The 15,692-nt window shown below is 32.8% G+C and overlaps 1 protein-coding gene and 1 pseudogene across 1 annotated transcript; both read right to left on the bottom strand.

The window, feature by feature from the left end:
• Window positions 1-6,757: 6,757 nt before the first annotated feature.
• LOC120206668 (acyl-CoA-binding domain-containing protein 1-like) lies at window positions 6,758-9,557 on the bottom strand. The gene is made up of 6 exons (XM_039206250.1): window positions 8,913-9,557; window positions 8,417-8,522; window positions 8,199-8,302; window positions 7,301-7,392; window positions 7,094-7,196; window positions 6,758-6,805 (listed from the first exon to the last, which is right to left on the bottom strand). Exons 1-5 carry the CDS (start codon window positions 9,407-9,409, stop codon window positions 7,102-7,104), a joined length of 894 nt encoding a protein of 297 aa, XP_039062181.1. The 5' UTR covers window positions 9,410-9,557; the 3' UTR covers window positions 6,758-6,805; window positions 7,094-7,101.
• A 3,390-nt stretch (window positions 9,558-12,947) lies between these two features.
• Window positions 12,948-14,702, bottom strand: LOC120206529 (annotated as a pseudogene).
• Window positions 14,703-15,692: the final 990 nt, after the last annotated feature.

Raw genomic sequence — 15,692 nt, 5'->3', positions numbered from 1 at the left:
ATTTTTTGGTTGGAAGAAAATTGAAGAAAGAAAGACTTAAAGGCAAATGGAGGGGGTCGAACCCAAGACCTAAGAGTAGATATCGCACACCAAACCACTGCGAATTAATAAATTGCTCAATAGAGTATATATTTTATGCTTTAGTAATTGCCATAATAGGAAACAAAAACAAAAACAGAGGGATTCGAACCTGGGGCAATATAATAAAATTAGGAGAATCAAACCATTGAAGCAAATCATAAATGAAAAGATTTAACATAATTAAACACTAGTTTATAAAAGATTATACAATGTAATATTTTTATATTTTTATATGATTTAAATTGAGGATTTTTAAATTAATTAATAATTTTATTATTTATTAGAAAATATAATGTATGAATCATTTTATAATTTAATTATTTTTTTTATTAAATTATGTAGTTCAAATCGACTTTAAGTTATATTAACATGACTGAAATTAAATATCATTAAAATCAACTTTAAATTGTACAATTTAAACTACACATTAGAAAATAATTGAAAAAAATTAAATTTATTTTGTTTTTAATAAAAAAATAAAATTATTAATTAAATTAAAAAAATTATCGTGTTTCTAAATTAGTTAATGGACTAGGTATGATTCACTCTATTGTTATATATATATATATATATTATCGTGTAAGCAAGCCACAAATGTGGCCACATAATTGGCACCATCTGATTAGATGATAAATAATTAAAAATAAATATATTTAAATTATAAAAATCCTTTAATCAACATATGTCACCAAATGATTGACAAATTAAATTTATTGAATTAAATTAAAATTAAGATTAAATTGATAGATTATATAAGTATTGAGGATCAAATATGTAATTATATCAATCTTGTTAACAGAGACAATACTTCCATCTAAATTCAAGACAACGTTGAGCCTGCCTCATTGTTTCTTATTAGTTTAGATTTCATAGAATCTCTTTAAATCTAAATTCAACTAAAAGTCCATAAGAAAATGATTGGCTGTTAAATTTATTAAATTAAGTTAAAATAATACTAAATTGATTAATTATATAAATATTAAGGACCAAATACAATTATACCAATTTGTTATAAGACAAATGATGTAGTTTACCCATAAATAATTTTCATCCAGTTAAAAGAAAAAAATAGTGCATGTGAATAATATAAAATAGGGTAAAATATAGTAATAGTCACTGAACTTTTCTGATGCTTGCATTTAGGTCTCCCAACTTTTAAAACTTGCAATACGTAAATGTGATCAAAATTGAGTGATAAAATTCATAATTTATTCATAGTTTATTTTTTTAATAATCTGAGGTGGTTACAGTAGTATATGTTCTAAATACTCTCAACCATTTGACAATAAACGTTTAATCACTCTGATGTAGTCGTCGGTACTCAAACGTAGGACATTTAAAATAACAATCATTCGTTTAACTAATGAAGTAAGTGGGTTCGTGCTTTTATACATTATGTAATATTTTTATTATATTTATGACATCTTTAATAAAATTAAAAAGGTAAAAAATTATACTATCTTATAACTCATAAAAAGTTAAAATATAAATAATCAATTTTAAATAACATAAAAAGTATTTTGAGTATATTTTTCTAACAAATTGAGATGATTATAAGATAATATATTTATAATTTTTTTAATCTATGGACAACACATACTTATTGTAAACACAACTGTTCGAATTCAAGACCTTTAAAAAATAATATTTTCTTTTATCATTAAAACCATTTGATTTTAGATCCACTTTTTAAATAGTTCTAATGTATATTCAAATTAGATATATTGTGGGATGGGACACTAGATTCTTTAAGCAATGTCAGTGTTTAGAATCCTGAGGATTATGAATAGAGTAAATTGGATTGGGAGGGTTGCCCTTACCTCTGTAGTACTCGAACTGATTAGTTGATAAATCAGATATCGGTGGTTATACCTAAAATAAATTAAATCTATCACCTTAATTTTGAATAATATAAATAGAATATATCAATTGTAAATGAAATCAACGTGCGTAAATCAACATGATAAGCTAATTGCACTCTCTAAATTTTTTTATAAGATTCTTACCAAAATACATGGAATTAATCATTTAATGCATCAACAGAGGTGAGGTTTTATGTTATTATAGCGAATTTAAGAAGTTATATTAAAAATTTATAAAATAGAAAATTATAAAATTTAAGGAAAGAAACGTTTTTATAAATAATACTATACTGTATGAATAGTATTGATACTGGCAAATAGTACGTGGACAGTAATGACAGTACCGATGCTAAAAATTTTCCAGAATGCTACAGGGGTATCGATACCTTGCATAATCAATCATATGATTTTACAAAACCGATTAGAATATATCGATTTAAACATTTATTACATGCCAACCAAATCAGTATTACAAATACAAACTATTCATTTTTTCTGATCTGATCTTTGGAAAGGAGAAACGACATGCCTTGCATAACTTTTATCAATCTTCCTCTTCTCGGAACCTACGTGTGAAACAATCACACGCTATGTCATTGACTTAGTGAGGCATAAATATAATATAATAATGCATACATATGAACATATAACTAGTTATTCTATCATGTCACAGATAATTCAGTGTAAATGATAATAGCATGATAACATGTAATCATGTAAACACTTTTGATACCTTTGTAAGTCCATGTGCATTATTGAGAGCTTTAAGGTACGTGAGTACATTGAGGTTGTGCACTATTATGATGTCACCACAGTCAATCAATGTCCGAAGAACCTATCCATATGTTCCTAAGACATAGGTAATTGTCCATATGTCCCGAAAGACATAGTAATTCTGTCCATATGTCCCGAAAACTAGGTATACTGTCCATATGTCCCGAAAGACATAGGTATTCTGTCCATATGTCCCGAAAGACATAGGTAACCCTCGACTCTTGGCATGCCAACTATACATATAGCTCATATCATATAACATGGGCATTCTCTTTCATATCATTTCACATATTCACATGTACATTTCACTTTTCATCGTTTCATAATATGTCACTTAATTATAACACTTCTCTTTGTTCATATGACATGTATATCACATATTCTTATAAGCTCATGGTTTTTATCACATATCATGTAATATTCTTATGGAATCTCATATTTCATTATCATTTCATATCACATGGTTCTTAGTCATATTTCATATGTTCATATAGTCATCTAGTTCATTTCACATAACCTTTATGTTCATTCATATACCATAAACTCCTAGTTTCTTATCCAGTATATCATATAATGTTGGTAAAATCTCATAATCACATAACATCTAACAAGTTAGGTCATAATCCACTTAGACTTAATAATATAATTTATACATTGTTATCATAACTATTTATATCCATATCACACCAATAACATATAACCTCTATGAATCTATCCATGTGTTCATGCATACATAATAGTCATGTCAACCATATATACTACAGTATCATGTTATGCATATACACTCACCTAGATCTATTTGTCTTCCTTCGATCGATCTTACTGGTCAATTGTTCTGGAACTTGTTTAGGCTCATATCTACATAAATATAATTTACGAGACATTATCAGAAGCCTAACTTATATCTCGATGCTATTACTTAAACGAATTTAATAGACCATATTCACTTTTCCTTTAGGGGGTACCGTTACACTCCTTAAGGTATCGGTACCCTGATTGTATTCTGTGATTTTTCATTCAAGAGGTATCGGTACACATACTTAGGGTACCGATACACTCTACCCAAACATGTTTTTTCACCCGAAAATTTATCAACTCTTTACTGAATTTCCTCATATAAAACTCTTTCATTCCACTAAACTTAACTACAACCATTTTAACTACTTTTATCATTCCAACACTTTATTATCCCATATATCATTCAATTCTTAAAACTAAGAATCTTACTAAATTTTCTATGTAATCCAAACTTATTTCTAACATTTATAACTCTTATTCTCCTATATGACAAGTCAAATCTCAAAGTTCTTTATCAACTCTTTTTAGAATTTCATTTAGAAACTTCTTGTTTTAATCTCTCATAATTTATTCATCTTTGATTTTAAGACAACTTAAGTTTTCCTTAAGCTTAAGTATCACTTAAGGAACAAAACCCATACTTAAATCAACAAATAATCAACAAATCAGAAAACTTACCTTTGCTTGGCTCTCTCTCACTTATGAAGAAGAAAAGAAGAAGAATGAATGAAGAGATTTGGAGAAATCTCAACCTATCCCCATATATATCTTATCTTATCATTTCCAAGTCAAATGATCATTTTGCCCTTATTCATTTAATAATAACAACCATTCAGGAATTTTGCAGATAAGTCATTGAACTATTCAACTTTTCTACTTTAATCACCAAATTCTGAAATTTTACAATTTAGTCACTAATCATAGTTGGGATGTTACATATTATGTTTACAATCACAATAAATACGATATAATAAAATTATACTGTTACTGCAATTAAATCCTAATATGTGCCACTTCCACTCAAAACCAGAAGAGTACAAGGATATAAAAGTATATGTTATCTTTATTTTTTTTTCAATTTTCATTGAACTTAATACATTATGCTTTTGGTCACTCGTCGTTAAATAATTAATAATGTTAAATGTGATGTTATATAGATGCAAAATGACGTCGTTTTGGAGAAAATTTTCTTTTTCTGAAACAGTTTCGTTTTTAACTTCGTTAAGTATTTAAAGGAAGAATGACCAAAATAGGAGAGAGAGAGTAAATTCAGTGACAAAAAAATTCAATGTATCAAGTTCAATAAGGAAATTGAAAACTTTTAAGTTCGGTGAGCAAACAAGAGAGAAAGTAAAGTTTAGTGATGAATTTGTAATTTTCCCTTATAATACAAAAAAGTTTCAGATTACTTTTATTTTTATTAAGATAAGGTGATTATAAAGTAATATTTGTTCTAAATATTTTAACTATTTGACAATAAACACTCAGTCACCCTGCTATATTCGATGGCGTACTCTAACCCGTGACCTAAAGGAACAAAACAATTTCTTAATCATTGAAATAAATTAGTTCGTGCGAATATCAGATTACTTATTTTTGAGATAATATATTCTTTGTTTTCTATTGGCTTGTACCAATTCTACGGGATGTTTAACTGGGCCCAGTTATATAGTTGACCGACTTTTATTGGCAAAAGGTAAGCCATTTCAACGGCTGAGATTGCCTTCTAAGAAATTATGTTGATGTGAAGTTGGATTCACGGATTCTTATTACGGTTGAAACTTCATGGTGAAGCAGAATCCATTTACATCAGTTTTATGTGAATAAATTGATGTATTTATAAATTAACATTTGCTTTTGGGTATATATATAAACTTTTTAGATAAATTATGGTTTTAGTACCTTAACTATCAGTTTTAGTCCGTTTTTATACTTAAGCTTTCAATTTTTTCAAAATCATACCTAAAATTTAGTTTTTATTTCATTTTAATATCCCGTTCAAAATTTACGTTAAATTTTTGAAAAAATTGAAATTTTAAGTACTAAAATGGAGTAAAATTGATAGTTTAAGTACTAAATACATTAACTTTTTTAACTGTAGGATACTAAAATGAAATAAAAAGTATTTTAAAAAAATTGAAAGCTTAAGTACTAAAACGAGCCAAAACTAATAATTTACGTACTGAATGTGTAGTTTACCTAAACTTAACATTTTATCAGAAATGATAATCCAAAAGTTGAAGTGCAACCAGGTATTTTTTTAAAAATAATTTTTAAGAAAAGAAAATTTTTAATTATAAAAATATTTTTTAAGAAATTAATTTTTATAGATTAATACAAGGCGATATTAAATTATTACAACAAAAAAGTATACCATAACCATAATAAAATACACGTGAATTGTTTCATAGGTTATAACACTACTACATGAAAAGTTTAAGGGTAAATAATCATATTAGTCACACTTATTTTAATTTTATTCAATTCTGATCATTAAAATTTTAAAAATTTGTCTCATTCACTTTTGTTATCAATTTGTTACAATTTGCCCACTGAGTAGTTAGATAATACGACACGTTAAATATGGTCGATGTCTAATCTAATTCCCAAATTTAAAAAATATTAATTCAGCCCCAAACTTTTATTTAATTTATTTTTATCATTTTCCAAAAAGATAACTATTTCAACCCCCAAAATTCAGGGCCTCCTATCTCATCTACCATAAGATCAAAGAGGCAGTTGGGTTCGGTACCTACATCCGGCACACAATGCACGGCATACCGATAAATGTTATCGCTATTCGGCACTTTGAAGGGTAACATCCACGTTGTTCGGATATGTCCGGCACGGCCTCAAGGCTTTATCCAATGCATGCATTCAACTCATAATGCAACAACAAAAGAAAGTATTTGAATTCCATTTCACCGGCTAGACTTTCCTTAGCTTCCAACTCTCTTTGATCTACTTATGGAGGTAGACATAACAGTAATTAAAGAGGTGAGGACAATGAACATCATTTAACTATGTTCAAAGAGCAAAAGGAAGTCATAGCCACATACATCGATGAGAAACTTTTCAAGTATTTGAGAACAGGCAAACTCGGTTTAAAACACTGATCAGCCGGCTTTTCCTGCACATTGCAACCAAGGCCAATCCGATTCACATAGTTCAACTGGAGAGTTGCCATCGTTATCCTTCATATCTTTGTCTGCATTTTGTTTTACAAGAAATTTGGCAATATCTTCCTCTCACATAGCAGCATAGTGCAATGGGGTTTGGCCTTCATTGTCCTTCCAATAGAAAAAGCACAGAACTTAATGGCACTGATTACAACACCAGAAGAAGAAAGTGAAGAATATACGAAGAAAATAGTGAATCATTCAAAAGGTTCAAGCTGATGCATGAACCACCTGAAAATAACTTTTTCTCATTACTCCGGTACACTTGAAAAAGTTCAAACAAAGATGATTGTTCTTTCCTTTTCCTTTTGTGCATTACAGATCCATCAGACATGAATAGTTTCAGCACATATTAGGAAGTAAAAACTGGTAAAACAGTGACAGCAATACAATAGTTACCTTAGCATTCACATCGGCATTCCTGCTAACAAGTGCTGTGCTTCCGTAATTTTAAGATGGCCACGATCTACAGCCCAATGCAAGGGGGTCCTGCCTTCACTGTCTGCAAGCATCATTTGCAAAGTATTTACTTGGTAAAGCAAGTCATTCAAACCCCTATGAAAGTCTAGTTCTTAAAGGGACGAAAAAAACTAAATAGAAACAAACCTTGTAAATGCACGGAAACACCACTTTCAATGCACTTGAGCAAATTATCCAGTTCTCCTTCCCTGGCAAATGTATGAATAGCATCCATTTTCCTGAAAAACAATAAGACTTTTAGCATTCCCATCAAATCTCTTAAATACCATTATACTAGAAAACAATAGACTATGCAATAAATAATATTTGGTTTACATGCCAGGAAGAAAGTCTTTAACTTGTTAATGAATCACTTACACCACCCTGTGCCAACAGGAACCATTCCATAGTAAAAAAAAGGGGGGGGGTCAAGCATCTCAACAATCAGCACATAGAAACTTATACAATACCTAAGGCATTGTATACGAAAAGGCCATGTCAATGCTTGTGAAGAGAATTTAGAATAAATAGCCAAAAACGAGACTTGAAAATATAAATCACAAATCGTGGAACAGCAAAATTTCATGTTCATAATCCAAGTCAAACGGCCTTTTATTTGGGAGGATTTAACTGTTTGATGATTCCATAATTGTATTGGACTGGATAGGCAGGTGGTAAGAAGAACCAAAAAAGGTATGGGCAAGAAAAGAAAATATTTATTATCACAGGCAGAATCACACAATGTTGACTTATATCCCAAGAAATGAAGTTTTTTTCTATTCAAATTTAGACACTAAACTTGCATGTTTAAAACCAATTAGGCCATCATATAAAATAGCAATTTCAAAGACCTAGATTTTGCTCGAGCAAATATGGGACGCCCCGCCCCAGTGTACTCTGTTACACAGACTCGAATAATATTTTCCAAGTTTTTATATGTATTTGGAGGGACTTATTTCTTACCTTCTAAACCTCTACAAGGCATAAGTACACTTAAGGAATAATAATTAGAAAGATCAATATGATGAAGTTTCAAGAACCTTACAACTCATTTCCAGATTCCTCTTCATATAAGAAAGAGCTGAAAACTGGTCCCATTGGTCCTTTGGCATCTTTACTTGCAGTACTATCAGCCCCACCTTTGTTCTTCTTCAAACAATAAAGGTTGAGAAACCAGAAAATCAGTAAGACAGCGAAAAATGAAAAAAGTACGTATCGAAAAGGAAAATAGTAGATAGAACCACAATAAGATTAAAGTCGCACCATAGCTGAACCATCAGCCCAAGTTGGATAAAGCTCAGTCACGATGTCAATGTATTTCTGCATTGCATCCTCCGGAGGCATAGCACCCAATTTGTACCATGCTTGCCTAAGAATAAACAAATAACCACATTCAACAACGAGCACTATAAATTTCTCAAGCAATTTCCAATCATTCAGGTCTTGTGTTATGTAGTAGAAACAATTCTTATACTAAACGGAAGGGCTTTGCCATGAGGAGACAATCAAACATTTGATAATTGAATAAGAAATTAATTAAATGATCATCAGTTTTACCAAGATTTCAGCTCAAAACAAGTCCAGTTTTGAATCATGAAAACAGAGTTTAGCTTGCGAATTAAACTAAATTGTACTCACCAAGCTCATATAGGCATCCACATTTACGAAAATAAGAAAAACCCACAAACAAACAAAAAAATCACGAAGAAAATCAATATGAAAAAAAGAGATCAGAAAATGCCAAGAAACACCGCTTTACCACTTAGCACGAGCGGTCATTTTCAAAGCGGAAGGCTGAGGAGCACTGCAAGGTCCTTCGGTAGCAATATTGTACAAACCGTAAAGCTGCAACTGCACCTCATTCGGAACCTTCTGCGACAACCGATCCGCCGCCGCAGTAGCTACGAACGCCGTCGCGGCACTAAACGCATCATCCAGCTCCGTACACTCTACCCCTTCCCAATCGTCATCATCCTCGTCGATGCCACCGCCGTCGCTGTCGTTCCTAAGACTCCCCAATTCGGCCACCACCGAATCCGACTTGTGCAGCCCCTCGTATGGATTTCCGTGAAGCGGGTCGGACCCGGGTCCATAGTCGTCGATCTTCTCGTAGACTTGGACATTGCTGCTCCGGTTTCGGGTAATCGAAAGGTTATCTTCTTTGAAAGAAACGAGTAAGGAGATTAGTTTAGCGAGGAGGTAAGAGAAGATTAGACCTATGAAAATCGATTGCAAAAGCTGTTGCCAGTCAGCCATGGAATCAATCAACCAAACCCCCCCCCCCCCCGAAACAAAATCCAATCCTAAAAATAAACACTAGAAATGATTGATTCAGCTTCGCATCGTGGTAAAACCAAACCTCTATAAATCTTTTCGAAAATTAAAGAATTTTTTTTAAAAAAAATCCCCTTTCTTCTTGATTTTATACACTTCTTTTTCTTTATTTTTTTTAGGAAATGTTGGCGCCGGAGGTACTAGACTAGTATAATAGAACGAGGAGGAGGAACCAACTGAGGGCGTAGTGCGCACCCTGAGCGGGATCCTGTGTTTCGCGGACTATGATTATTATTGTTGTGGACAAGTGGCTCTTTGGCAGTTGTGGACCTCAGATTTATCTTTATCATAACAGTTTATGTTTCCTTTTTCTATGTCACGTGATGGTCACGTGATACACAGAACTTCGAGGGGTCAATTAATTTAGGGTAAACTAAACTTTCACTTTCGTTATATTTTCGATCAATTATTTTTTAAAATCATTATAAATCATCACATTTTAATTTTATTTTAGTGATTATTATTAAAATTATCATGGTATTTTTTAATAATGATGAGACATTATATTATAGTAACACATTAACATCACTATTAACATCATTATATTTTTAATAAGGAATAATTAAAATAAAATTAAAATATACTGTTGATTATAATTTTTTAAAATAATTAGATAATCAAAACAAAATGATAGTTAAATAACTAAATACTTAAGTTACCATTCTATTTCATCTGTTACATAAATTGGAAGAGAAAATTATTATTTTCAAAAATATTTTTTCACATAATTAAAATTTTAGTAAAATCAACTTTAAATGTATTTATGTTTTATTTAATATATATTTAACACTTTAAATATTCAATTGAACAGATAATTAAATAACTTTAATTTATTCAAAATTTGGTGCACGTTGTCCATACGAGTATAATATAAAATATCAGCATTAAATTAAATAAATATGAGGTAGACACATATTTTTATCTGATTTTTCATATTTATTTTTACTATTTATTATTTTTATTATTATTTATTTTTTCTTTTCTTTTAACAAGCTCGAATGGAAGTCTAGCTTACAAACAAACCAGGGGCCTAAAAATACAAACTCGAAACCTAATTGTAGACCCAAGCCTAAGAATGGACATGAGTCGAGTTTCGGCCAATTCGACCCGATCTGAAAATTTTACGTCCTTCACCCGACCCGAATTTAACCCGACTTTTTAAAATAAAATCTGAACCTGATTCGATCCGATCCTAAATAATAAAAATATTATTCTTATACAATATAAACAATGATTTAATTAAAAAAATAATATATAGAGATGTATTATTGTAATTATTCTTAAATATATAAGGTAAAATTATTTTTTTTCGAATAAAATTTTTTTCATCATAGACCCGAATCCAACCCGACCAATTTAATTTAAAAAAAATCAAACATGATCAGATTAGACCGAACCCCGTCAGATTCGGATCCCATGCCCATCCTAATTACATCACCCGGAACCCAAATTGCATCAGATCCCAACCAACCCATTTACCCTTTAACCCAAACCAGCAGGCCCAATATTTGAAAACCCTGATAGCCCATAATGTTAACATTTTGGCTAACCATAACTTAGGGCCACTTGCCGCCAGTAGAAGAGAAGGGGCCTACGCTATCGTTGTCGCCCAAGCAGAACCAACTCCCGTCGTCGTCACCTCTGTCGTTCGTCCCATCATTTTGACACCACCGTCTTCCTCAGTATATACAACCAAATCAATCAACAGTGAGCAAAATCAGTCAACAAACAAATAAAAAATAAAAGAAAATCCCGAAGCAAATCTAGGATCAACAAGTGCTTAAGATAGGGTACTCATGCCCTATGCTGAAGGCCACTGTTCTACCAAGAATACAAGGACAAATCCATGTGCAAGATAAAAAGGGAATAAATTCAGGGAGACAAAAGGAGAACAAGAGAGAGAGGAGAGCATATCCGAGGGAGGGGATCAAAAAAAGAAGAAAGAGAAGAGGACATATTTGGGGAGAGCAAAAAAAACAAAAAAAGAGGGGATTCGAACTAAAATGAAAATGAAGCAACCAGCTTCGAAAAAAAACAAGAAAGGAGAAAAAGTTTACTGTGTTCGACGCTCGTCGAAAGCAAAAGGGGTCGCCGGATTTCAAATTTTTTGAAAGGTATATGGTTAGATCTAGAACTCTAGGGTGAGTTTTAGGACAAAAGGGGTTCATATTTGGGTTAAGGAAGAAGAGAGGAAGCTTTTGGGAGAGTCCTCCGACCACTGTGAACGACCGTGAAATGCCGTCAACGAGCGATGGTTGTTTCCTCCAACGAAGGAGACTTGAGAGAGTTCTTAAACTCTCTCTCTCTCTCTCTCTCTATTTTCTTTGAAGCAAAGTGAAAAATGAGAAATGCTTAGAAAATAAGCCTTAGTTTCAGGTTATATATCAAACTCAAAACGACGTAGTTTATAATTTCTTATTTTGAGCCTCTGTTTATGTTGTTTCATATTGTAATCCCTGTGTATGCTTTTAGATATTAAATATGTAGTTTATAATTTAGTCTCCAAATATTATTATTATTTCGTCTTAGTCACTGTATTAGATTTAATTATTTGGTTGGTTCTTTGGTTTTATGGCATAAATGATCCTTGTTATTTCTGTTCTTTTTGCTTTAGCTCTTTGGTAAGGTTAGTTTGTTTTTGTATATTTTAGTAACCATTTTTTATTTGTTTATTTTGGTCCTTATAATGTTTTATACGTTCATATATTGTATAATAAATGTATGTCGTTAATTATATTACTTATATATGTATTCTATTTTGTTTTATTTTGTTCATTCATTTGTTTATTTTAAAAATATTTTACTGATGTATTTTCAAGAACGTTCATCGGAGAATGGGTGTGAAAAACACTACTCTATAGGAGAAGTGTTATTTTACGACATTCAAACGAAAAACGAACTTGAAGTTAATTAATCAATTTCAATAAATTGATAGTGCTTTAATTTTTATTTGAAATTATGGTTTCCATTGTTACGATAATGTATGAGCGATTAGGTACCAATTTGAGCGTTGTGGTGGTGTTTACCTCTCCCTACGAGTAATCTACTCCCGAGCCCTTAAAAGCGAATATTTGATAAATACATACCAATTTTTGTCTTTAAAAATAATTTTTCTTAAAATTATTTTAAATGACGTTTTTAGGTATTCGACCTATCTAATCCAAATATGGATGGATATTCCAAATTTCGAATTAATTTTAAATTTCATCAAAAAACCCAAATTTCCAAAATAAAGTCATAAATACTTTTAAAATTTGATTTTTCGTTTTAAAATGATTATGACATATAAATAATGTAAAACAAAATGAAAATATAAAATTAATTTAATTTCACAATCTCTAGTAAAATGACTAATTTAAAGAGTCTGAAGGACACAAAAGTATACTCATTTCACTCTATTATTTCTGACCAAACACATAACTTTAAGAGATAATCTTATGACATGACCATGATGCACTTATGCCTATGTAGCATATCCGATCACTCCTCCCTGTTTTCCTTGTCCGAGCTATAGAAAACAAAAGTGAAAACTAAATCTCAAACTGAATGATTCGTGGTTTCATGTCTTGGTTTGGTGGATCTGCATCACAATATCCATCAGTATTGGCACTTTCCATAGCCTGCAACAACAATGTAAAAGGGATCAAACAAAGATGACACGAAGACGAACGCGGTATTCGATTGTGTCGTGTTATATAGTTATTTTAATTGATAATGATTGCGGATTAATTACTTGGATCGACGTCGGTGATGGCTCCGGTTTGGTCGAAATCACAGTCGGACTCGTTCGTTCCGGTGGATTGATAGTAAGCATTCATGGCGAATGCGGCGTGGGCTCGAATTGTGTCGGGGAGGAAGCAGGCGCCACCTTGTTGAATCGGCTCACAATCCAAACCCAAGCCGCAAACATAATCGATGTTCCTTTGCAAAGTGCTTTCGTCGGCGCCGGTTTTAGGAAGACACCATCGTTTCCCTTTGACGATCTCGGTTTTGGATTTGTCGGTGGAGTCATCCGCGGTGTTGGGGCGGGTGTTCGGAATGGATGATCTAGCCTGTCAAAGCAACCTTAAGAATCAAATCAATGGCTCTTTCAATCACGAACCTAAAACTATTTTACGTATGAAATTCTTTTAGTTTTATATTTTTTGAGTCATACAATAAAATAAATTAAATAAAATAAAAAATATTCACTAAAAATAAAAAATTAATCTTAACTAAGAATGGATATGGGTCAAATTTTCGATCTACCCGATATGATCCTAACAAAATCTCTAAAAAAACTCAATCTAACCAGAACTGAACTCGAATTTAAAAAATAACGATCCGATAAAATCGGATCGGATAGAATCCCTTGAGTTCGGGTCGGATGCCACCCTAGTTAAGAACATACCGTTGGCCTTAGGATACCAATATCATAAAACGGGTGTCATGTCTGGCCGGAGAGCCCGAAGTTCCTCTCCGATGTGGGACCCGGCTTAAGATCTTCGTTGAAAAGAGCAAAAATGTAGGTCTCGAAAGTCCGGTCGGGCATCAACGGTGTGCCGGCACCGGAGAATACGTGTCGCATGAGATTGCCGTTGTATTCAGCCGCAACATCTGCATCAACGCCGACTTGGGTCGAATCGCCCATCGACGGCCAACCCGTTTCGGCTATAACAATCTCGAGATCATCGAAACCCAGGACTTTCATGGCGGAAAACACCGCGTCTAATTGAGCATCCAACATGCTCGTATAAAGCAAACCCTGTATTTCGTCCAATACTCCGCCGTTGGCCTAAACAACGCGTAATCAAGGGTATCAGATGAACAGCCAAAAAATGGGTCGGGTTAATCATAAACGGCGAATTCGTAGCTCTGAGGAAGCTAAGCAACGGCTTCATAACATGAACGTCGTAGCCCAGTCGGAACTTTCCGGTCGACGGTGGGCTCGAGTTCGAGAGGACGCCTAAAGAATGCGGCGTCGAGACTTGGATTCTCCGGTCTAAAGAAGCCGCCACGAGGGCAGTGTGGAGGGTTTGCATGGCCGGAACTAGATTTCCGATCAACGATTTGTCCGCCGTCGTTATCACTTCATTGCCGACTAAAATACGAACTATACTAGTCGCCGGCGTGTAAGCTCGCACATTATCTTCCACATCGTCGAGCGAAACTCAGCTTCGTGAGCCGAGGGATCAGATCATTCGGAACCGTGACCGTCACGGCGATGCCGGTGTGAGCAAAGGCTTTTAAGATGTCGGGGTTGGCGTCGTAGAGCTTGACGCGGTTGATAACGGTGGATTCCAAAAGGAAATGCGCCACTTGCGACGGCGGTGGAAGGTTATTGGCGACGGTGCCATAGTTGACCCCAATGCTCCCTTCAACTCCTACATTAAAAAAAAAAATAAGACCCTCTCAAAAGATTTGGAAATGGATTAAACCCATAGTTTGTGATACCTGGAAATAGTGGTGGCGCAAGGAAAGAAATCACAGTGAATAACATTGACGAAGACAATGTGACGAAGGCTTTGGCCATTGGTATAGCTTTGGTGATAATGGGCATTTAGGGGTGAAGAAGATGAAGTTTAGATGCTTTTCTTTGAGGTTTTGTGATTGAAACTTTAATTATTTTTCTTGCTTTGGGATCTATTATCATATATCCTTTGATTCTAATTCATCTTCCTCACTTTTCTTTAGAATAGAATTTATTCATACCACAATGTTCAAGCAAGGTATAAAGAAACGATCTTCAAAATAATATTAAAACACCACACCATCGATTTAATCTTTATTGATTAAGAATAATTAATTATAAAGCTAATGATTTTATTAATTTTATATAATTATAATAAATTTAATTATTAATATATATATATATATATATATATATATATATATAACATGTCATGACCGTGAATAGTTGTGAGGGTTGCTCTGAGAGATGGAGATAGACGGATTTCGTCGGAAATGGGGACGGATTTCGTCGAAGATGGGGACGGATGTCGCCGTAGAGAGTGAGAGATGGAGATGAGACTGAGTTGTGATTTAGGGTTTTAGGTTATGATTTGCGATAATACTGTTTACATTTGTATTGCGAAATTAATATTGTGTTTCGCGTTGCAAATTTGATTATGGCGTTGCGAATTTGACTTTTGTGTTGCGAATTTGACTTCTGTGTTGCGATTTACAAATTCGCGTTGCGAAATTGGAGTTCGCGTTACGAATTTGT

The sequence above is a fragment of the Hibiscus syriacus genome, unplaced genomic scaffold (genome assembly GCF_006381635.1).
Source record: "Hibiscus syriacus cultivar Baekdansim isolate YM2019G1 unplaced genomic scaffold, ASM638163v2 tig00013960_pilon, whole genome shotgun sequence".
In the NCBI taxonomy this organism is placed as follows: domain Eukaryota; kingdom Viridiplantae; phylum Streptophyta; class Magnoliopsida; order Malvales; family Malvaceae; genus Hibiscus; species Hibiscus syriacus.
Note: the sequence above shows the minus strand (reverse complement) of the source record. Positions and strands in the feature narration are given on the sequence as shown.